This window comes from Ursus arctos, unplaced genomic scaffold (assembly GCF_023065955.2).
Source record: "Ursus arctos isolate Adak ecotype North America unplaced genomic scaffold, UrsArc2.0 scaffold_9, whole genome shotgun sequence".
Taxonomy (NCBI): domain Eukaryota; kingdom Metazoa; phylum Chordata; class Mammalia; order Carnivora; family Ursidae; genus Ursus; species Ursus arctos.
In genome coordinates, this window is record NW_026623111.1 from 1,779,996 (window position 1) to 1,802,309 (window position 22,314).

At 43.2% G+C, this 22,314-nt stretch overlaps 1 protein-coding gene across 3 annotated transcripts in view; it reads left to right on the top strand.

The window, feature by feature from the left end:
* LOC113245700 (E3 ubiquitin-protein ligase RNF4) overlaps window positions 1–22,314 on the top strand; it is a 207,212-nt gene that overhangs the window by 181,593 nt on the left and 3,305 nt on the right. For all 3 annotated transcript variants that reach the window (XM_057309835.1, XM_057309836.1, XM_057309837.1), the window contains 2 exons: window positions 1,567–2,398; window positions 17,657–17,738. In XM_057309835.1, coding sequence (XP_057165818.1) covers window positions 1,567–2,398; window positions 17,657–17,738 — 914 coding nt within the window. The remainder of the gene's footprint in view (window positions 1–1,566; window positions 2,399–17,656; window positions 17,739–22,314) is intronic.

Below are 22,314 nucleotides of genomic sequence, written 5' to 3' on the forward strand. Positions count from 1 at the left end.
CTCCAGAGCGTGCGGAGGTGGTGCCTCCCCCTCTAGCTGCTTGTGATGCGGACACGCTTGTGATGAGATTGCCCGCCAGGAGCCCTGCTTGTGCCTCATGGTCCTAATCAAGGTCCAGTTAGTGGGCTTTGAGGAGATGGGGGTCTGCCCAGCCCCACTAGAGTGGGGCAGTGAGACCTGTTCTCCACTTAGGGGTGTTAGGTCAGGGCCCACTCACCCCATGCGCTCGGTACCCTGCACCCCATCTTTTTCAAGTGTCTGGTTGACGGGCTGGTTGTTGAAAGGAAGGCACCCCGTACCTGGTTGTGAGTTCCCTGTAGCTGCAGTCCTGGGGCAGGTTTGCTCCCGACCTTTGCTGTGGGAGGCACTCTGCTTACTAGACACTGGACACAAGGTCCACTCCGAGAGTTGCCTCCAAGGCTTCACTTTGAACACATGGAACAAGGATTTTAATAAGTTTTACTTGAATTGTCAAGTTAAATTTTTAAAACACCTGCCATTAAATTTTTAACATAATTTAAGTTCTTCAAAATGACTCTCGTCTTTTAAAAATATTGCCTACTGGAATGTTGTGAAAAATAATTAAAACCTGGAAGGACTTTTATTTTTTTTAATTTTTTTTTTTTTTTTGGAAGGACTTTTAAATGCAAAATATATTTGCCAGAGTCTTTTACTGGAGCTCAGGGATGCGAAGAGTCACACACTCTTTACAGCCTTTGTTTTCTAAGCAAAAAGAATAGTTTCCACGGAGGCTCCTGGAACAGGCATCACCGGTGAAGTCCAGTCTTCACTTGGAATGAAAACTAACTTCATGCCAGGCTGGAGGGCAGAAATAGCCGATATCTGTTTGCTGTGTGATGTGGAACATACTAGAATGTCACTTGCTCCGTCACGCTGGTGAAAACATGTTGGGAGTTTGGTTTATCTGCTAGGTTGGGAAAAGGAATTTCACGTTTTTCGTATACACTTCTTACCTGCCCTGTTGCTGTGCATGGGAAGGCCCCAGCCTCACATGGAGAGGCAGCACGCCAGCAGCTGGTGAGACGTGTCGTCCAGTCGCCGCACAGAGACGGGAGGCTGGCACAGCAGCTGCTCTGACCTTGCTTTATTTATTTATTTATTTTTTAGGCAGGCTCCACGCCCAGCGCGGAGCCCAGTGCGGGGGCTTGAACTCACCACTGTGAGATCGAGACCTGAGCCGAGATCAAGAGTCGGATGCCGAACCGGCTGAGCCACCCCGGCGCCCCTGACCTTGTTTTAAAGAAGTGCCTAGCCACTAGGGCAAAGGCTGTAAGGAAGATTTTGTTAAGCGGCACCCCTCGCCCTGCCCCGCCATGACCAATAAAGTAATAAGCGTATACCTTAGTAGAAAGATTAAATCTAATAATTCTGGAAAGTAAAATAATTTGGGTTAGGTATGTTTCAAGCTGTTTGGTTTATTATAACCTGTTTCAGGGTTTATGTTCTTATTATATGATTTGTTTCTAAGATTTTTTTTTTTTTTTAATGTCTTAACGTAGAACACTTAACTGTTGTCTTAAGTTGGCTCCTCTTTTCCCATCACAGCTGGAGGAGAAAGCTCGCCTGGAAGCAGAGGCCAGGGCCCGGGAGCACCTGCACCTCCGGGAGGAGCAGAGGCGACAGGAGGAGCAGGAGGAGTTTCAGCGGCTTCAAGAGCTTCAGAAGCTGAGGGCCGTGAAAAAGAAGAAGAAGGAGAGGCCAAGTAAAGACTGTCCCAAGTTGGACATGCTTGCTAGTAACTTCCAGGCAGCGGCAGAGTCCGTACCTAACTCTGAAAACATGCACAATGGCTCACTAGAGGAAACGGAAGAACCAGAAACCTCATCTCACTCTCCTTCCAGACATGGGGACCACATGGAGCCCAGGCCGGGGCTGGGGGCTGACGGGAATGCTGCCAGCCCCACGGACTCCAGAGACTCCAAGCTCCTCCTCCCCAAGGAGGTCAGCGGGAAGCCGCAGGAGCCGCTGTCTTTTCTCCTGGACATAATGCATCACCACAAGGAGGGAAACGGCAAACAGAAGCTCAGGCAGACCAGCAAGGCCAGCGGCGAGCTGGTGAGGAAGCCGGCAGAACCCCCTAAAGCCTCCGAGGGCCAGCCCAGACCCCGGCCCCAGACTGAGTCGAAGGCGAAAGTGCTGGACCTTACTTCCCTGGCAGAGCAGAAAAGGGAGGAGAGAAAAGTGAACAGTAACAACAATAACAAAAAGCAGCTGAACCACGTCAAGGAAGAAAGGTTGAACCCAGGCCCCCTGGAGCCTGCCTCCCCCAGTGAGCACCCTCAGGACAGCAAGCTGGTGCTGGCGGACTCGCCGCAGCCCAAGGGCAAGAGCAAGAAAAATAGGAAGAAGAAAGGAGACAGAGTCAGCAGTTCAATCGGTAAATAGGGCGCAGAGGGGAGTGTGGCGGGCGCCCGTCACCGGTGCTGCCACTCCTGGCTTCAGGCTTCTTGGGGCTTCGCCTCAGCGGGGAGAGACAAGTAGCCATTCTTGTTCTGTGCTGTTGTTTTGGAATGATTATAGACATACAAAGAATTCCTCTGCGCTCCGATTCCCCGAAGTCCGGTGTCACTGCATCTGCTTTCTCTTTCTCCCTCTTTTATTGTTTTTCTGAACCAAAGGAGAGTAATCTCAGACGTGAAGCCCCTTTGCCCTTAAATACTTCACTGTATATTTCCTCAAAACAAGGATACAGTTATCAAAATTAAGGAATTAATGCCAATACAATAGCCTGATCCAATTATAGATCTTACTGCTGTTTCTCCAGTCGTCCCAGTAATGTCTTTTATAGGAAAAAAAAAAGTTACTGTTTTTCCTGACACGGGATCCAGGCCAGATCACATGTCATATCTCTTTAATTTCCTTTAATGAATTGGGTCCTCAGTTTCTCGTGACCTTGACATTTCTAAAGAGTGCATTTATTTTTTAGAATAATTTATTATTTAGAATGATTTCAGTTTGTTTTATGTGCCATTTCTTCATGATCAGATTCAGACTGTATGTTTGGGGTGGTGGTCCCTGCTGCGGGGGGCACAGAGTCTGGTGACGTGGGGGGGGGGATCAGCCTCCCTGCTGTGGGGCCAGCTCTTCCCCCTTTGCTCACAGAAGTGGAAGTGTCTGGTGGGTATGTGGGTCTCCTGCTGCTGGTAACAACCAATCCACTGACAAGTCTTGGCCAAAATGGTTGTTCTTAGGTTGTTTGCCACGTGGTGATTGTTCTAACATTATTATTCCTTGTGCTCTGTGAGAGGTGCTTTTCTTCCCCCTTCCCCCATGTATGGTTTTCGTTCCTGTTTATATCAGGGTGGGTTCATGGAGTCTTACTTTGTGCTGTAGATTACAGTCCTTTGCTGATACTACTCATTTTGGTCCTCTGGCTGTCCCAGATGCAGTGCCCCCTGGGATGGCCCCTCAATTGCGTCATTCTTGGAGCACTTGCCTACTTTCCTGCGCAGTGAGATGTTCTGGGCTGATCTTGTACTTTCCCTAGCCCAGCCCTGAATCTGCCATTTCCAGAGAGCCCTGGTTCTTCGTAGAGGAGAGTGGCATTTAGAAACCCAGACCCAGGTGCTGCTGCTGCTAGACCGTTTCCCTTGACACAGCCAGGAGTGGGGGGGGGGGCGGTGCGGGGGGGTGAACGCAGCCTACACAGGCATCTGATGTAATTTCTGTAGAAAGAACCACACTGGTGGCTCCAGTGGCACTCCCCCTCACCTCTCCACCTGCACCTCCCTCCCCCACGAGCGCTGGGCGCCCTATTTTGCTAAAGGAACGCGCCTAAAGCAGGTTCAGAATTGCTCACCCTCCCTGCTGTGGAAAGCGAAGGCCTTGCTCAGTGACCCCTTTCACCGCTGTTTTGTCTCCAGGCTGAGGGCACGCAGGGGTGCCCGGGGTGGTGCCCCGTCACGTGACAGCGCTGCGCACCGCCCACCCAGGGTGCGGCTCTAGAAGCCTTTGTTTCTGTTTGCGTTCCTTCTGGGGTCGTTTCCCCTGCCCCCAAGCCTGCTTTTCCTTTTTCCACCTCACTTCCTCCCACTCCCCGTAGGTAACTACTCAGTTTCTTTCTTTTCTTTTTTACACGAAAGGTAGCACGCTAGAGTTCTCCTTTTGCCCTTTGCTTTCCCCTCCTGCCAGCTGAAAATGTTCAGGAAAGCATGGTGCGTGGTGGATTCACAGAGCTCGTGCGTCCCTGTTAGTCCTGCCGGGTGGCCGGCCTCGTTTCCGTGGTTTGGGGGGGGGAGCTGTTTCCTCAGGAACTCCCAAGAAGGTGGCCTGGCGAGGACAGTCTTCTCAGAGTGGTGACTTGAGCCCAGGTGGGAGGTGACATCAGTCCCCAGTGTAGCTTTCATTTGCATTTTCCTCCTATTACAGTTAGGCCATATTTTTAAGGACTGTTTGTCTCTTTTCGTGTATTTTCTATTCATGTTTTTTTCTTGTTTTTAAATTAGGTTTTTGGTCTTTATCCTTGCATTTTTAAGAGTCTTTCATATACTAGGAATATTAATTGGCCTTTTACCTGCATCGCAGGCTGCAGACACATACTCTGGACTGTGTCTATGATGTTTTCCAGCCGTGGGGAGGTTTTCTGTTTCAGTTTCATGAAGTCATCTCATTGATCTTTTAGTACCTCTGGACTTTAAACAGTGGTCAGAAAGTGTTACTCTAACAGCAGGGTGGAAGAGGGGTGCGCCTGTGTCTTCCAGTATTGGGGTGGTTCCACCTTTTTCATTTAGCCCCTGTACCTTTGGAGATTTTTCTTGGGTATCGTGTGAGCCATGGGTCCAGTATTATCTCTTCTTAAATGGTTAGCCCGCTGGCCCAGCACCAGTTACTAAAAATTCTTCTTGCCCATGATTCAGGGTGCTCCTTTGTGCTCCACTAAATTTCCCTGTGTCTTGGAGTCTACTCAGGAATTTCTGTTCCTTTCCTCCTTGCTGCTTCATATGCCCTTGCCACACGGAGTTAGTGTTTCAGTGAGGCCTCCTCCCAGCTGTTTTCCATTGTTGTCCCCCCCCCCCCCGTTCTTGCGTGTCTTTGCGCCTGTATGCACTTTAGTGTCCGCGTGCTAGAGCCATAAAAAACCCTTTGTTGGTATATCTGCTGGGGTTGCATTACACTTACAAATTAATTTAGGGAGAATTGATATCTTTATGTCGATTGTCCTTTCCAGAAATAGGGTGTTTCTCCATTTGTTCATGTCTACTTCTGTGACTTTTAGGAATGTTTTAAATTTTTGCTCACAGATTTTTCACATCTCCTGTTGAACTTATTGCCAAGTATTTGACCTCCCTTGTTTTTAGTTTCATTGGGGGCCTCACTACCGTTATGTCCTCTAGCTCTGGGCTTCAGGTGCGCTATTCGCTAGTCACCTATAACCCTGGAACACTGGAAATACGGCTGCTCCAGATCGAGGGGTCTTGTAGTGCAAACATACATTGGATTTTGAAAACCTTGTATGAAAAAAGAATGTAAAATATCTCAATATAAATTTTTTACTGATTACATATGGAAATGATCATCTTTTGGCTAGTTTTAATTGAATAAAATATATATATTACTAAAATTAATTTTACCTATTTTTTATTTTTTAATGTGGCTGCCAGAAAATCTTCAATTATATTTGTGGCTCACATCATATTTCTGTTGGATAGGGTGCTCTAACTGGTTATTTGTGTATGAAAGCTACTGATTTCTGTATATTAACTTTATATCTGCTACCTTACTGAATTATTTTATTGTTTGAGTCTTACTGTTGATGCTGTAGGGTTTTCCAGGTATTCTGTCATATCTGTGCAAATAGCGAAAGCTTTATTACAACTTTTCCAATTCGTACACTCCAAGGGTTTGATTGTATCATTCTCGAACTTAACAGAAAGTCTGGTGTTTCCACATTAAGTAAGATTCTGGCTTTAGGATAAGGTTTATGTGTTTTATCATCTTAACAAAATATGCAACAAGTCCTCCTTTTTATTCAGTGTTTTTATCAGGAATGAGTTGTTAAATTTTGCCAAAGGTTTTCTGGTATCTCTGGAGATAAACATGATTTTTCTTCTTACACCTATTGTATAATTGGATTTTCTAATATTGAAGCAGGCTTGGATTCCTGGCATAAAGTCCACTTGTTTGTGGTGTCTTGTATTCTTCAGTTTTGGTTTCTGTTTGCTATTATTTTATTTAGCATTTTCAAATCAATATTGATAAATCAATTTTTTTTCCTGCTACCAATATTAGGTTTGGGTATTCATGTTGTACTTGATAAAGAAGTGTGAAGAATTAGGCTTCCTGGTCTGTTTTTCATTGTCAGTATTCTAGGACAATTCACCCTACACCAAGAATATCTGGGTATTCAAGTTTTGACAGAACTCTCCTGTGCACCCCTCTGAGCCTGGTGCTTTTTTGTGGGATAGTTCCTTGATAGTTTTCTCCCTTCTGAGAAAGAGATAAATGGAAATTGGTCTATTTGGTATTTCTGTTTCTAATGAGGTTAATTTTAGTAAATTATATTTCCAAAGTAAATTATTCTTTTAGCTAGATTTTCTAACTTATTTACATAGATGTCTGAAACTACATAATTTTTAAAAATATATTTTTCAATGGCTGTTTTCTTTTTTTTTTTTTTAACATTTTAAATTTAAATTCTGTTTGTTAACATATAATGTATTATTGGTTTCAGAGGTACCAGGCCTGTGATTCATCAGTCTTATATAACACCCAGTGCTCATTACATCACATGCCCTCCTTAATGTCCATCACCCAGTTGCCCCATCCCTCCAACCTTCTCCCCTCCAGCAACCCTCAGTTTGTTTCCTGTGACTGAGTCTCTTATGGTTTGTCTCCCTCTCTGGTTTCGTCTTGTTTTATTTTTTCCTCTCTTCCCCTATGATCCTCTGTTTTGTTTCTTAAATTCCACATATCAGTGAGATCATATGATAACTGTCTTTCTCTGATTGACTTATTTCGCTTAGCATAATACCCTCTAATTCCATCCACGTCATTGCAAATGGCAAGATTTCATTTTTTGATGGCTGCATAATATTCCATTGTATATGTGCACCACATCTTCTTTATCCATTCATTTGTCAATGGACATCTATTGTGGACATTGCTGCTATAAACATTAGGGTGCAGGTGCCCCTTCGGATCACTACATTTGTATCTTTGGGGTAAATACCCAGTAGTGCAATTGCTGGGTCATAGGGCAGCTCTATTTTTAACGTTTTGAGGAACCTCCATACTGTTTTCCAGAGTGGCTGCACCAGCTTGCATTCCCACCAACAGTGTAGGAGGCTTCCCCTTTCTTCACATCCTCACCAACATCTGTCATTTCCTGACTTGTTAGTTTTAGCCATTCTGACTGGATATCACATTGTGGTTTTGATTCGTATTTCCCTGATGCCAGGTGATGTGGAGCATTTTTTCATGTGTCTATTGGCTACTTGGATGTCTTCTTTGGAGAAATGTCTGCTCATGTCTTCTCATTTTTGATTGGATGATTTGTTCTTTGGGTGTTGAGTTTGATTAAGTTCTTTATAGGTTTTGGATACTAGCCCTTTATCCGATGTCATTTGCAAATATCTTCTCCCATTCTGTCGGTTGGCTTTTGGTTTTGTCGATTGTTCCCTTTGCTATGAAAAAGCTTTTTATCTTGATGAATTCCCAATAGTTCATTTTTGCCTTTATTTCCCTTGCCTTTGGAGATGTGTCTAGCAAGAAGTTGCTATAGCCGAGGTCGAAGAGGTTGCTGCCTGTGTTCTCCTCTATGATTTTGATGGATTCTTGTCTCATATTTAGGTCTTTCTCCCATTTTGAGTCTATTTTTGTGTATGGGGTAAGGAAATGATCCAGTTTCATTCTTCTACGTGCAGCTATTCAGTTTTCCCAACAGCATTTCCTGAAGAGACTGTTTTGTTTCCATTGGATATTCTTTCCCCGCTTTGTCAAATACTAGTTGACCCATAGAGTCGAGGGTCCATTTCTGGATTTCCTATTCTGTTCCATTGTTCTATGTTGATATTTGTGCCAGTACCGTACTGTCTCAATGATCAGAGCTTTGTAATAGAGTTTGAAGTTCAGAATTGTGATGCCACCAGTTTTCGTTTTCTTTTTCAACATTCCTTTGGCTACTAGGCATCTTTTCTGGTTCCAAACACATTTTAAGATTATTTGCTCCAGCTCTGTGAAAAAAAATGGATGATATTTTGATCAGGATTTCATTGAATGTGTAGACTGCTCTAGGTAGCATAGACATTTTAACAATATTTGTTTTTGCAACCCATGAGCATGGAACATTTTTCCATTTCTTTGTGTCTTCCTCAGTTTCTTTTGTGAGTGTTCTATAGTTTTCTGAGTACAGATCCTTTACCTCTTTGGTCACGTTTATTCCTAGGTATCTTACAGTTTTGGGTGCAATTGTAAATGGGATCGACTCCTTAATTTCTCTTTTTTTCTGTCTCATTGTTATTGTATAGAAATGCAACTGATTTCTATGCACTGATTTTATATCCTGCCACTTTGCTGAATTTCCTGTATGAGTTCTTGCAATTTTGGGGTGGAGTCTTTTGGGTTTCCACATAGAATATCATGTCATCTGCAAAGATTGAGAGTTTGACTTCTTCTTTGCCAATTTGGATGCCTTTTATCTCTTTTTGTTATCTGATTGCTGAGGCTAGGACTCTTAGTACTATGTTGAACAGCAGTGGTAATAACGGACATCCCTGCCGTGTTCCTGACCTTAGGGGAAAAGCTCTCAGTTTTTCCCCATTGAGAATGATATTTGCTGTGGCTTTTCATATATGGCTTTTGTGATATTGAGGTATGTTCCCTCTATCCCACACCATGAAGAGTTTTAATCAAGAAAGGATGCTGTACTTTGTCAAATGCTTTTTCTGCATCTATTGAGAGGACCACATGGTTCTTGTCCTTTCTTTTATTTATGTAGTATATCACATTGATTGGTTTGCAGATTTTGAACCAACCTTGCAGCCCAGGAATAAATCCCACGTGGTCGTGGTGAATAATCCATTTAATGTACTGTTGGATCCTGTTGGCTAATATCTTGGTGAGAATTTTGGCATCCATGTTCTTCAGGGATATTGGTCTATAACTCTCCATTTTGGTGGGGTCTTTGTCTGGTTTTGGGATCAAGGTAATGCTGGCCCCATAGAAGGAGTTTGGAAGTTTTCCTTCCATTTCTATTTTTGAAACAGCTTCAGAAGAATAGGTATTAATTCTTCTCTAAATGTTTGGTAGAATTTCCTTCGGAGGCCATCTGACCCTGGACTCTTGTTTGTTGGGAGATTTTTGATTACTGCTTCAATTTCCTTGCTGGTTATGGGTCTGTTCAGGTTTTCTCCTTCTTCCTGTTTCAGTTTAGGTAGTTTATACGTCTCTAGAAACGCATCCATTTCTTCCAGATTGCCTAATTTGTTGGCATATAGTTGCTCATAATATGCCCTTATCATTGTTTGTACTTCTTCGATGTTGGTCGTGATCTCTCCTCTTTTATTCATTATTTTATCTATTTGGGTCCTTTCTCTTTACTTTTTGATAAGTATGGCTGGGGGTTTATCAATCTTGTTAATTTTTTCAAAGAACCAGCTCCTAGTTTCTAGTTTGATCTGTTCTGCTCTTCTTTTGGTTTCCTTTTCATTGATTTCTGTTCCAATCTTTATTATTTCTCTTCTCCTGCTGGTTTGGGCTTTATTTGCTGCTCTTTCTCCAGCTCCTTTAGGTGTAGCTTAGGTTGCACATTTGAGACCTTTCTTGTGTCTTGAGAGAGGCTGGCATTGCTGTATACTTCCCTCATAGGACTGCCTTTGCTGCATTGCAAAGATTTTGAGCAGTTGTGTTTTCGTTTTCATTTGTTTCTATGAATTTTTTTAATCTTTAATTTCTTGGCTGACACCTCCATTCTTTAGTAGGATGCTCTTTAGCCTCCATATATTCGAGTTCTTTCCAAATTTCCTCTTGTGATTGAGTTCCAGTTACAAAGCATTATGTTCTGCTTTGGGATGGAATGTTCTGACTGTATCTGTGAAGCCCGTCTGGTCCAGTGTGTCATTCAAAGCCTTTATTTTCTTGTTGACCTTCTGCTTAGATGATCTGTGCACTGCAGTGAGTGGGGTGTTAATGTCCCCTACTATTATGGTATTATTATCAATATGTTTCTTTGATTTTTGTTATTAATTGCCTTATATATTTGGCTGCTCCCATGTAAGGGGCATAAATACTTGCAATTGTTAGACCTTCTTGTTGGATAGACCCTTTAATTATGATATAGTGTCCTACCTCATCTCGTATACAGTCTTTGGTTTAAAATCTAATTTGTCTGATATAAGGTTTGCCACCCCAGCTTGCTTTTGCTGTCCATTAGCATGGTAAATTGTTTCCCACCCCCTCACTGTAAATCTGGAGGTGACTTTGGGTCTAAAATGAATCTCTTGCAGACAGCATATTGATGGGTCTTATTTTTTTAATCCAGTCTGATACCCTGTGTCTTTTGATTGGGACATTTAGCCCATTTACATGCAGAGTTACTATTGAAAGATACGAACTTAGTGCCATTGTATTACTTGTAATGTGGCTGTTGCTGTATATAGTCTCTCTTCCTTTCTGGTCTTTGTTATTTTTGGGCTCTCTCTTTGCTTAGAGGGCCCCTTTTAGTATTTCTGTAGGGTTGGTTTGGTGATCACAAATTCTTTTAATTTCTAAAAACTAGCTTTTTATCACTCCTTCTATTTTTGAATGACATTCTAACTGGATAAAGTATTCTTGGCTGCCTATTTTTCACATTTAGCATCCTGAATATATCATGCCAGCCCTTTCTGGCCTGCCAGGTCTCTGTGGGTAGGTCTGCTGCCATCTAACATTTCTACCCTTGTAGGTTACTGACCTCTTGTCCCCAAGCTGCTTTTAGGATTTTCTCTTTGTCTCTGAGATTTGTAAGTTTCATTATTATATGTTGGGATGTTGGCCTATTTTTAATGATATTGAAGGGGGTTCTCTGTGCCTCCTGGATTTTGATGCCTGTTTCCTTCCCCAGATTAGGGAAGTTCTCCACTATAATTTGCTGCAATAGACCTTCTGCCCCTCTCTCTCTTTCCTCTTCTAGGATCCCAATTACTCTAATATTGTTTCACCCTACGGTGTCACTTCTCTCTCAAATTCTCCCCTTGTGATCCAGTAGTTTGTCTCTCTTTTTCTCAGCCTCTTTATTCTCCATCATTTGGTCTTCTGTATCACTAATTCTCTCTTCTGCCTCATTTTTTCTAGCAGTTAGAGCCTCCATTTTTTATTGCATCTCATTAATAGCCTTTTTTATTTCGACTTGGTTAGATTTTAGTTGTTTTATTTCTCCAGAAAGGGATTCTCTAGTGTCTTCAATGCTTTTTTCAAGCCCAGCTAGTTATCTTTATAATCATTATTCTGAACTCTAGTTCCGACATCTTACTAATGTCCATACCGATTAGATCCCTGGCAGTCAGTACTGCCTCTCGTTCTCTTTTTTGAAGTGAGGTTTTTCCATTTTACCATTCTGTCCAGAGAAGAATAGATGAACGAGAGAACAAAATACTAAAATGGCAACAATGACCCCTGGGAAATATACACTAAACAAGTCAGACCTGAAACTGAAACCTGAAAAGAAAAGAAAAAAAAAATCAGACAGGTGAGCAGAATAGAGCAATTACAATGGATTCTGTGTGTATTTTGATCTGTTTTTTAGAAAACGAGATAGAAAGAAGAACTTACATATGTATAAAAATAAAGTCAAATATAATGAAAGGACAGACTGTAACTGTAAAAATGGAAATTAAAAGACAAGAAAAGACAAGGGGCGCCTGGGTGGCACAGCGGTTAAGCGTCTGCCTTCGGCTCAGGGCGTGATCCCGGCATTATGGGATCGAGCCCCACATCAGGCTCCTCCACTGTGAGCCTGCTTCTTCCTCTCCCACTCTCCCTGCTGTGTTCCCTCTCTCGCTGGCTGTCTCTATCTCTGTTAAATAAATAAATAAAATCTTTAAAAAAAAAAAAAAAAAAGACAAGAAAAGACAAAAGAGAAAAACACAACAATAAAAAAGGAAGGGATATAAACAGATTAACAGAACAGGGGCCCCTGGGTGGCTTAGTCGGTGAAGCATCTGCCTTCAGCTCGAGTCATGATCTCAGAGTTCTGGAATTGAGTCAGCAGGGAGTCTGCTTCTCCCTCTGCCACTCCCCCTGCTTCTGCACACACACTCTCTCTCTGTCAAATAAATAAAATCTTTTAAAAAAAACTAAGTAAAGAGGTTAACAGAACAGAGCAATATACTGTCTCCTGAGTGTATTTTGATCAGTTTAGTAGAAGAAACTACGTCTCAAAATTGTAAAGAAAGAAAAACTTACGTATACAAAAATAAAGTTAAATACATTGAAAGGATAGAATGTAACTGTGAAGATGAAAATTTAAAAAGACTTCAACAAAAAAACAAAAAAAACTCAAACTCCACCCCCCAAACAACAACAACAACAACAAAGAGAATATAATCAGACAGGTGAATAGAACAGAGCCACACACTAGATTTTGGGTGTATTTTTGCTCTGTTAGAAGAAACTATATCTCTAATTTGTAAAGAAAGAAAAACTTACATACATACAAAGTAAGATTAAATACAATGAAGGGATAGAGTGTAACTGTAAAAATGAAGATTTAAAAACATTTTAAAAAGTTGACAAAATTAAAAATTGGTTGAAAAGGAAAGAAAAAAAGTTCATTTGTTTTTTTTTTTTTTTTTTTGAAGATTTTTATTTGTCTTAGAGAGAGACCACAAGCAGGGGGAGTGGCAGGCAGAACAGGCAGAGGGAGAAGCAGGCTCCCTGCTGAGCAGGGAGCCCAATGTGGGACTTGATCCCAAGACCCTGGGATCATGACCAGAGCCGAAGGCAGATGCTTAACCAACTGAACCATATAGGCGTCCCAAGAAAAGAATTTTTTTTTAAAGATTTTATGTATTTATTTATTTGACAGAGACAGCCAGCGAGAGAGGGAACACAAGCAGGGGGAGTGGGAGAGGAAGAAGCAGGCTCCCAGCGGAGGAGCCCGATGTGGGGCTCGATCCCAGAACGCTGGGATCACGCCCCGAGCCGAAGACAGCCGCTTAACGACTGTGCCACCCAGGCGCCCCAAGAAATGTTTTTTAATTAAAGTTGAAAGACTGAAGAATCATGGGGGGGAAAGCCATGAATTCTATGCGCTGTATTCCCCTAGCGCTGGAGTTTGGCCGTTCTCATTGATCCGTAAACTTGGTCTTGGCTGGATGGTCTTGCTGATCTTCTGGGGGAGGGGCCTGTTACGCTGATTCTCAGGTGTCTTTGCCCCGGGGCGGAATTGTACCATCTCGGGCGAGTAACCTGCTCCGGTTTGCTCTATGTGGCTTTTGTTCCCTGAAGGCTTTCTGCCCAGCTTTAGAGGATGAGGATGAAAATGGCAGCCTCCTGATCTCTGGCCCCGGAGCCGAAAGCTTGGGGGGTCCCATTCCTCAGTGCAGCCTCAGGGAAAAGCAGTCAGTCACTCCCGTCTCCCTCGTCTGCAGCCGCACTCTGTGCTCGCCCGGCCTGTGGCCGAGCATTTCTATCTCAGGCACGCAACCCTGTTTCGACCTCCGAGCCCTGCAGACTCCTGTGGTGGGCTCCCGCGCTGCTCCTCCCAGGGGAGGAGGGAGGCTGTCCCCGGTTCTGCCGCTTACCGAGCCCCTGTTTGGAGAGCAGTGGCACAATTGTGCCGTGGTTCCCTGTTCATGGCAGCCCGGAGCTGAGAGCCCACTGCTGAGCTCGCTGGTGGCAGCCAGCTTTCCCGCTCTGATACCTGGGAGCTCCCCCAGTCTTCCTGTGACCCCGAGGATCCTGAGACCACACCGTCCCAGTGAGGGTTCCACCCCCGCTTAGCAGCCTGAGCGATGTCCCTCCCCGGAGCAGGCTTCGGCACGTTCCGATTTTGTGCTCTGCTGCCCTGTCACATGCCAGTGGCCGCTGACGGAGGCTCCCTCCCTCCGTGGTCGGTCTTCTCTATCTGCTCAGAGTCACTTCTCCACATGTCCTCCCTTGCGGAAAGGGGTCGCTTTTCTGTTCAGAGTTGCTGCTATTCTTTTCTTTGATCTCCTGTTGAGTTCGTAGGTGTTCAGAATGGTTTGATAGCTCTCTAGCTGAATTCCTGGAACAAGACAAAATTCAGGTCTCCTGCTCCTCCGCCATCTTGGACCCCCTCTCAGTGGCTGTTTTCATCACCATTTCTTATTTTGTGTATTTGTGTTTTCTCCCCATTCTTTACACTCAGCTAATTAATAGCTTATCTTTTATTTTGGGAGTGCCTGACTGGATCAGTGAATGGGGCATGTGACTCTTGATCTTGAGGTCATGAGTTCAAGCCCCACATTGGGTGTGGAGCCCACTTTTTTAAAAAAAAAGTTTATTTTATTTCCTTTTTAAAAAACAAACAAACCAGGCTCTTTATTTATTATCTAGGTTTACTGTTTTTCTTCCTAATATCTCATCAATTTCTGCTTTTATCTTTATTTTCTTCCTGTGCTTTCTTTTACTTTGTTGTTTATTTTCTGACTTTCTGATTTGGGACTTTAGTTTATTTGTTTTCATTCCACCATTTTTATTGATCAAAGTATTTAGCACTTCAGATTTTCCTCTGATTATTCCTTTAAATATATCTCATAGTCTGATAATGTTTCCATTGGTGTTTTGTTTTGTTTTTTAAGAAATTCAGGAATTTCTTTGTTTTTATCCACCCTTTGCCCAGTAGTTTAATAGGTGGCTTTTAGGTTTCTAGGTAGGAGAGTCTTTTTTTTTTTTTTTTTTTAAGGTTTTATTTATTTATTTGAGAGGGTGAAAAGGAGCATGGCTGGAGGGTGGCAGAAGGAGAAGGAGAAGCAGACTCCCCGCTGAGCAGGGAGCCCAATACTGGGCTCGATCCCTAACCTGAGCTGAGGGCAGACACTTCACAGACTAAGTCACCCAGGTGCCCCGGGATACCCTTTTTTATGTTAATAATTTCTAGGTTTTCTGCATTGCGATCAAAGAATATTATTTGTAATATTTCTGCTTTATGGAATTGACTGATATTTTCCTTGTGACCAGTTTTTGTGACTGCTCTATATACACTTGAAATAAAAGTGTATTTTTTCTGTTATCATGGTGAAAATTGAATAGATATCTCCATGATCTATTGATCAATAATATTTAGGGTTAGGTCTTCTGTTTCCTTCCTGGTTTTTTGTCCTCTTGATCTGTCCTCTGTTATTAATTATTAATAAGTTTCTGTGTTTTCTTATCTCTCTTGCAGTTCTGCTTTATAAAGGTGTCTGCATTCGGTGCACATTCCTAACTGTAAAACCTTCTTAGTGAATTGTAGGGTTAGTACTAAACAGTGCCCTTTCATGGTGTGTTTGTGCTTTTGCCTTGAATTCTACTTTGTCTGAGATGGTGATCACTGCCCCTACTCTCTCCGTGTCTCCATTTGCCTGGCGAGGCACCTGTGCTCTCTTCCCTGAGTCCCTCCCTCAGTGTTAGCCTAGCCTGGCTGGGTATGAAATCCTTGGGTCACACTTTCCACTCTGATGAACATAGCTTTGCTGTTGTGAAAAATGTCTTCCTGGTACTGAATCTGGTTATGGTTCTGTCACTTTTTTCCTTTACCAAGATATTCAGTGCTGATTATTAATTCTAATCAGAAGAGAAGGTTAGAAATTGCTTTGTGAGACAGCTTTCTAGCAGACACACCCACTCTGTTCGCTTTTGCAGTGGCTCCTCTTCCAGAACTGTTAATGCAAAGGGCTGTTGATCAGAGACTTGATCTCCTAGACTTCACTCTGATTACGTCTCCGAACACTCCTGCCCCATGTCGCCCTTCCTCATCCACCAGCATTTCTTCGAGCAGGGCCTCAGCAAGTGTAGTCGGCAGCCAGGCGAGGTCTGCAAGTGGACATCTAGACGGAGGCCCAACCAGAGTAGTCTTCGTGGCCGGAGAGGAGTGGATTGGGCCGTGGAAGCAGGGAAGCTGTAACTGGATGAGTTGTGAGGATGACTCGGCGCTGGCTGGCTTGGGCAGGGCAGAAGCTAGGACCACGGAGCCCGGCTGGGAGGCTGGCGAAGGCCAGCACTGAAGCAGCAGCAGTGGGTAGAGATGGGGGGCCCCGGACTGTTCACAGAGAACTCGCCTGGCCTGTAGAGGGCATGAGGTGAGGGTAAGGCGGGGCAGGAGGGCCACCGTCAGAAACAGGGCAGGCTCGCAGCAGAGCATAGGGACGCACCTTCACCCATACTGGGGCCCGATGCCTGAAGGTGTCTGTACAGAGGAGCTAGTTCAGGGACGTGCAAACTCAGGGAAGTGGTCTGAGGCAATGGTGGAGGTTTGGTGGTGTCGGAATCCCCGTGGAAGGAGGGATGGGGTGGGGGGCGGTGGTAGTGCAGAGGAGGATAGCTGGGCGCAGGGAGCTCTGGGTGCTGGCAGAGGGTGGCTGGGAGGGGCTGTGCTCATGTAAGTCCCTACAGGGAGGTTCTTCACGGACCTTTCTGTGAGCTCACAGACGTGAGGGCCCTCTGCCTGGTGGTCTACGTCAGCAAAAATGTTCGCTGCTACCACACAACTGAGCCGTGGCTTATGCTGCTGTGGAAGTGCCTCAGGGAAAGGAAAAAGGGTGGCTTTGTTTTCTAAAGATTACAGAATTATCCCGTGCTAAAGTCTGCAGGGAAGTGGAGACTCTGTACCTTCCTTCGATGATGGGGCCAGGTGTTGTGTCTGCACCGCCAGCCGTCCTAGCAGCCCAGCTGTGTGTTGACGTAGCCTCTGGCACCCAGGGCTCTGACAGGGCCCAGGAAGTGCCCAGCATCCCACAGGTAGAAGACAGGGCAGGCAGAGAAGAAGCAAGAAGCTGAACCCCTCGAACTTGCTGAGATTCTAGAAGTTGGAATAATCCTGAATCATTAGTCTCCCTGCCATCCTTTCTGTTTTCAGAGAGGATGATTTAACTGCAATGTGAAATACAGCTTTGCTTTTTTATTGGAACAGCCTGGAAAGTGTTTGATTATGTCTCTGGGATGTTGCATATAGAGACTGAACGCCTGGGAGAGCCATCTTCCTATAGAGGTTGATGTCGGGGTCCCGGGTACAGTCAGTTGTGTCCTCTTGCTGCGAAGGGCACTTGCAAGGGAAGCATTCGCCTCCCCGTGGGGCTGCCTTCTGGACTTCTGTTCACTAGCATGCCGCCACTCCTTCCCGCCCTCCAGTAGGGACCTTATGATAGACTCTGGGCTTGCAAGCACCTTAGGTTTCCAGGAGTCTTCTCAAGGGCTCTCCCATCATGGAAACGTGTCAGGTAAAGACCAGTCCCTTGGGGAGTCCGAGTGCCAGTAAGTGGATCTCTTTTAGTGGGACCTGAAGCCGCAGTTGCTTTTGCTCAGCAAACTTGTGAGTTCCATAATTTCCAGGTTGAACCTGGATGTTCACAAGCACATGAGAGATATCTGCCCTCCTTTGGCTGTTTGTAAAGTCTCATTTTAGAGAAAATTTTCAGTTTGTAAAGTTGTTAAAATTAAGTAAAGCCAGGTGATCTGTTTCTCTTGTAATCTGACTTGCCTCTTTTCTTTCATTTTACAGATGATGTCTTTCTGCCTAAAGATATCGACCTAGACAGTGTGGATATGGATGAGACAGAGAGGGAAGTGGAATATTTCAAAAGGTAAATGTTAAGGCTGTGCATCTGGAGTAGTGGTGGTTTCACGGCCACCAGACATGACCCTCTGACCCTCCCATAGCATTGCCGGTTGTCATGGACACAAGTCCTGTCAGCTGACCCAGGGGCCGGTCACACATGTCCCCCCATAGCCCTAGCACACACACAGGCCTCCTCACTCACCCTCACACCCAGTCACCTCTCCCCTCCCCTCTGTGTGAAGACTGGTTGAGGACCATGGCCCTCGAGTGCTCCAGGCCCCTCCCCAGACCTGCTGAATCACTCTGGAGGGAGGGAGGGGAGGGACCCAACATCTGTATTCTCACAAACGTCCCTGGTGATCCTCATGTGTGCTGACATTGGAACACACTAATAAGCATGCTTTTAAGGAGAAAAGTAACATTTTAGATATTTGCTCAGTTTTCCTGATAAGCAGATTTCATTAGTACTATGTTTAATAGTATTTTATCTACTTTGTGAATTATGGCAAGCAAATTTCATTTTAAAGTTCCTTGTTCGTTCTTTAACCTGTTTGTTTCAGATAATACACACACACACACAAAAGGAGCAGTTAATTTGCAGTGCAAAAGGTCATTAACTGATATCTGAAATATTGTAGGGGCATCTGGGTGGCTCAGTTGGTTAAGCATCTGACTCTTGATCTCAGCTCAGGTCTTGATCTTGAGGTTGGGAGTTGAAGCCCCGCACTGGGCTCCACACCCAGCCTAGAGCTTACTTAAAAAAAAATTAAAAATAAAAATAAATGAAAATAAAAATAAATGAAATATTATAGAAATCTGTGTGATTCTGGAGATTATATTTATTATATAATTTATATATGTGTGCGTGTGTGTGTGTATATGTCTCAGCAGGCAGAGTAAAGCATTTGCTAAGGTTGGACGTCCATTCTAATAAAAACTCTTAAGTAGGACTAGATAGGCATATCCTTAACATAATAAAAGATAGCCATAAAATACAGTAAATGCCATAGTTACAGTGAAACATTAAAAGCTGTCCCTTGAGATTAAAAAAGAAAAAAGAAGATAAGGGTGCCTGTTGTTACAACTTCTGTTTGTGAGGGTGTAAGAGGAAACAAAAGGGACAAGAATCAGAAGGAAGAAATAGAATCGTCATTCTCAGGTGACAGAAGTGTGTTTGTACAAAGTCTGAAAGAATCTGTAGGCAAATCACTTGAGTTACTGAGACAGTTTGCCCCGAAGCTGGATTCTGAAGAGCATTTCGTGGATAAAGGCAGAACTTTGGAGAGATATTTTCCTAGGTAGACCAAGATCTGGGGGAAAGAAACATCTAGAAATGAAAAATGTAATGATTAAAATCAAGATGTTAATAGATACATGGTAAATAGATTAGACACTGCTGAAGAGGGAATTAGTAAACTGGAAGAGCTCTCTGAAAGATGTATCCAGAATGCACCCACATACAAGGAAATTAGAAAAGAGGAAAGAGGCTCAGACATGTGGAGGAGAGACTGAGTCTGACATACATTTAACTGGAGCCCCCTTAGGAGAAGGTGGAGACTAAAGAAACGCTGTATTTGAAGAGATTTGGGGGATTTTGCAGAGCTAGTGGGAAGTCCAAATCTACAAGCTCAGAAGCACAACGTATACCAGTGGGGTAAACAAAAGCCCATTCTTCAGCATAGCAGCTGTGAAACCAGAAGACCGGGGAGTGATATTTACAGCGTTGAGAGAAAGTTGTTGGTCTGTAACTATGTATCCCACAAACCTGTTCTTTTCCATAGTAAAGAAAAACTGCAGGAACTTGCTCCAAAGAGGTCTGTGTTTTAAAAAAAAAAAAAAAAAAATCAAAAAATCAAGGAAAGAGATTGATCTCAGAAAGACAGTGTGATTTGCAGGAAGAAGAGAGAGAAACAGCCTGATAAATGTTGTTAAATAAAACATATTCTTTGTAAGAAGATAGTAATAATGTCTAATTAACCATTATGTCTGAAAGAACCGCAGTATTGAACAGCCATAGTGTGTAAGCAGGTGTGAAATAGTCCGAGCTGAGTATCCTCAGGTCCTTTTCTTGTTGAGGTATTTAACAGTTAAGTATTCAATATTCAGCCTTAAAGCTAAATGGGTGATACAGTTTTACAAGTAAGCATTAAAAGAATAGAACTAGAATGTATAAATTGCTCTCTGTAGAAGGAAAAAAATCAAAACTCAAAAAGAAAAAAATTTAAAGAAAGTACAGTAAACAAATATTAAAAACACAAGAGACACAAGTTCAGTTTTATCAGCAACCATAATAGACAAAAAAAAAAGTTTGTCAGATTGTGTTAACGATTTTAAATATACAGACACACACATTTACATGCATGCGTTCCCGTGCGCTCACACACACACCGTTTATAAGAACATACCTAAAGTACAATGAATAGAAAGGTGGAAGAGGGAAAGGGAGCTGTTGTATGATTATTATCAGACAGAATATGGATTCATATAAGGGACAGATAAAGGTTGCTACATAGTGCTAAAAAGTTCAATGTGTGAGGAAGACAGACATTTCAAACTAGGTGCTTCATGAAATATCCTCAAAATACAACCAGGAAATCATCTGGGCTGCACAGAGAATCAGATCCACCCTCCTTGTCGGTCGTCTCCGACTCTCTGTGCGGCCACTGGCTTGAGCAGTGCACGCATCCGCAGGGACGTGGACGATGAGCAGAGCCTGGCCTCAAGCTCAGTCCCGTGAATACAGATGAAAGTGCGTCGAGGGAACAGGGCGTACGTGTTCTCGGGCACACGGGGGGGCGGGGGGTGCGGCGCTCACAGAAGCGGGGCAGGTTCTGGGCCACAGAAAGCAAGGCACAGAGGTTTCAGAGAATGAATATATATAATTGTGTTCTCTGACCACCGCACATATAAAGTCGGCAGTTTACAAGAAGTAAATTTTTAAGTGCCTAAATATTTGGAAATCTGAAGTATATATGTTTAACTCATGGGTTCAGTAAGAAACCACAGACGACTTTTAAAAATATGTGAACTAAAAGGGAAGGAAAACACTGCATACAATCACCTGTGGGATGTGGACAGTTTGCTCTCGCGCACTCTTTCAGTGAAGCCTTAAGGTTGCCGAGTGAGTTTTAAAAACCTGAAAATTAATGAGTTAAGGATTTTGTTTGAGAAATTAGGGAAAGAATACCAAATAAGCCCAAAGAAAGTAAAAGGAGGTAATATGTTAAAAAAAATCATGAAACAGAAAACAAATACAGAGAAGATCAGCAAAGCCAAACTTTGACTCTTTGAAAATATTAACTAAATAAACCTTTGAGAGACTGGTCAGGATAAAATGGGGGAAAAAGACGTAAAACAGTACAGTGATTAGATGGAAAGGAACCAGGATGTTGGTAATTATCAAAGTTGGACCATGGCCACGCCCATGTCACCACACTCTGCTTGTGTGGGTTCGACGTCTTCCATGATGAAAAGGTTTTCTTAAACTTTGTGACGGTGTGAGTGGAAAGGAAGGCCTAGCTCCAGGTAGTGCAGTGATTCAAGTGTAAGAGGCCACGGGGAGCAACTTCACAGTTAAGTTTAAAACTTAAATACAAAGTCAGCCCAGTCACAAAGTAGCCCGAATGTGGTCCAGTGACCATCAGGGGTCAGAGAAGTAGTTACAAGTAGTCCCAGTGAGACACTACATTCTGACGTTTGTGCAGAGAATTCTCCCAAAACTTCAAAGAGATTATCCAGCCTTGTACTGATTCTACCAGAGAATCGAGAGGAGACAGCACAAGATTCCTCACTTCATTTTATGAGAGAAGATTTTGATATCAAAATCTGCTAAAAGCAATACAGAAAACATGAAAAATCACAGATCTGTTTCAGTCATGAATAAATTGGATGCAAAAATCATCAAGAAAAAACGTCACATTCCAAATCCAACAGTATTTAAAAAAGCAATGTATGACCAAACTGGTGTACCCCAGGAGTGAATGCAAGGAGTATTTAATATTAGGAAATCCACAAATGCTGTTTGCTAAATTGATAATTAAAGAAGAGCCGTATGATCATTTTCTATACGTTCAGAAAAAAAACATTTGATAAAATGTTAGCATTCAACTAATTTTAAAAAAAAGGAAAGAGGGGCGCCTGAGTGGCACAGCGGTTAAGCGTCTGCCTTCAGCTCAGGGCCTGATCCCTGCGTTGTGGGATCGAGCCCCACATCAGGCTCCTCCGCTATGAGCCTGCTTCTTCCTCTCCCACTCCCCCTGCTTGTGTTCCCTCTCTCGCTGGCTGTCTCTATCTCTGTCGAATAAATAAATAAAATCTTTAAAAAAAAAAAAAAAGGAAAGAAAAATGGTAAACTAATAGTAGAAGGAAATATCCTTAACCTGAAGAGGAGATTTACCAAAAGAGAGCAAAGAAATCTCCGTGAAACATTTTCTCAGGAAACGTGGAGGCACGTGCAAAACAAAGATGCTTTCTGTTTCCACTTTTGTTCAGCCTTAAATTGTGGTTCCTGGGCAGTGTGATCAGAGAAGAAAAGAAATTAAAGGCTTCAGGAGTGGAAAACAGGAGATAAAATTCCATTTTACTTACAGATGGTCTAATTG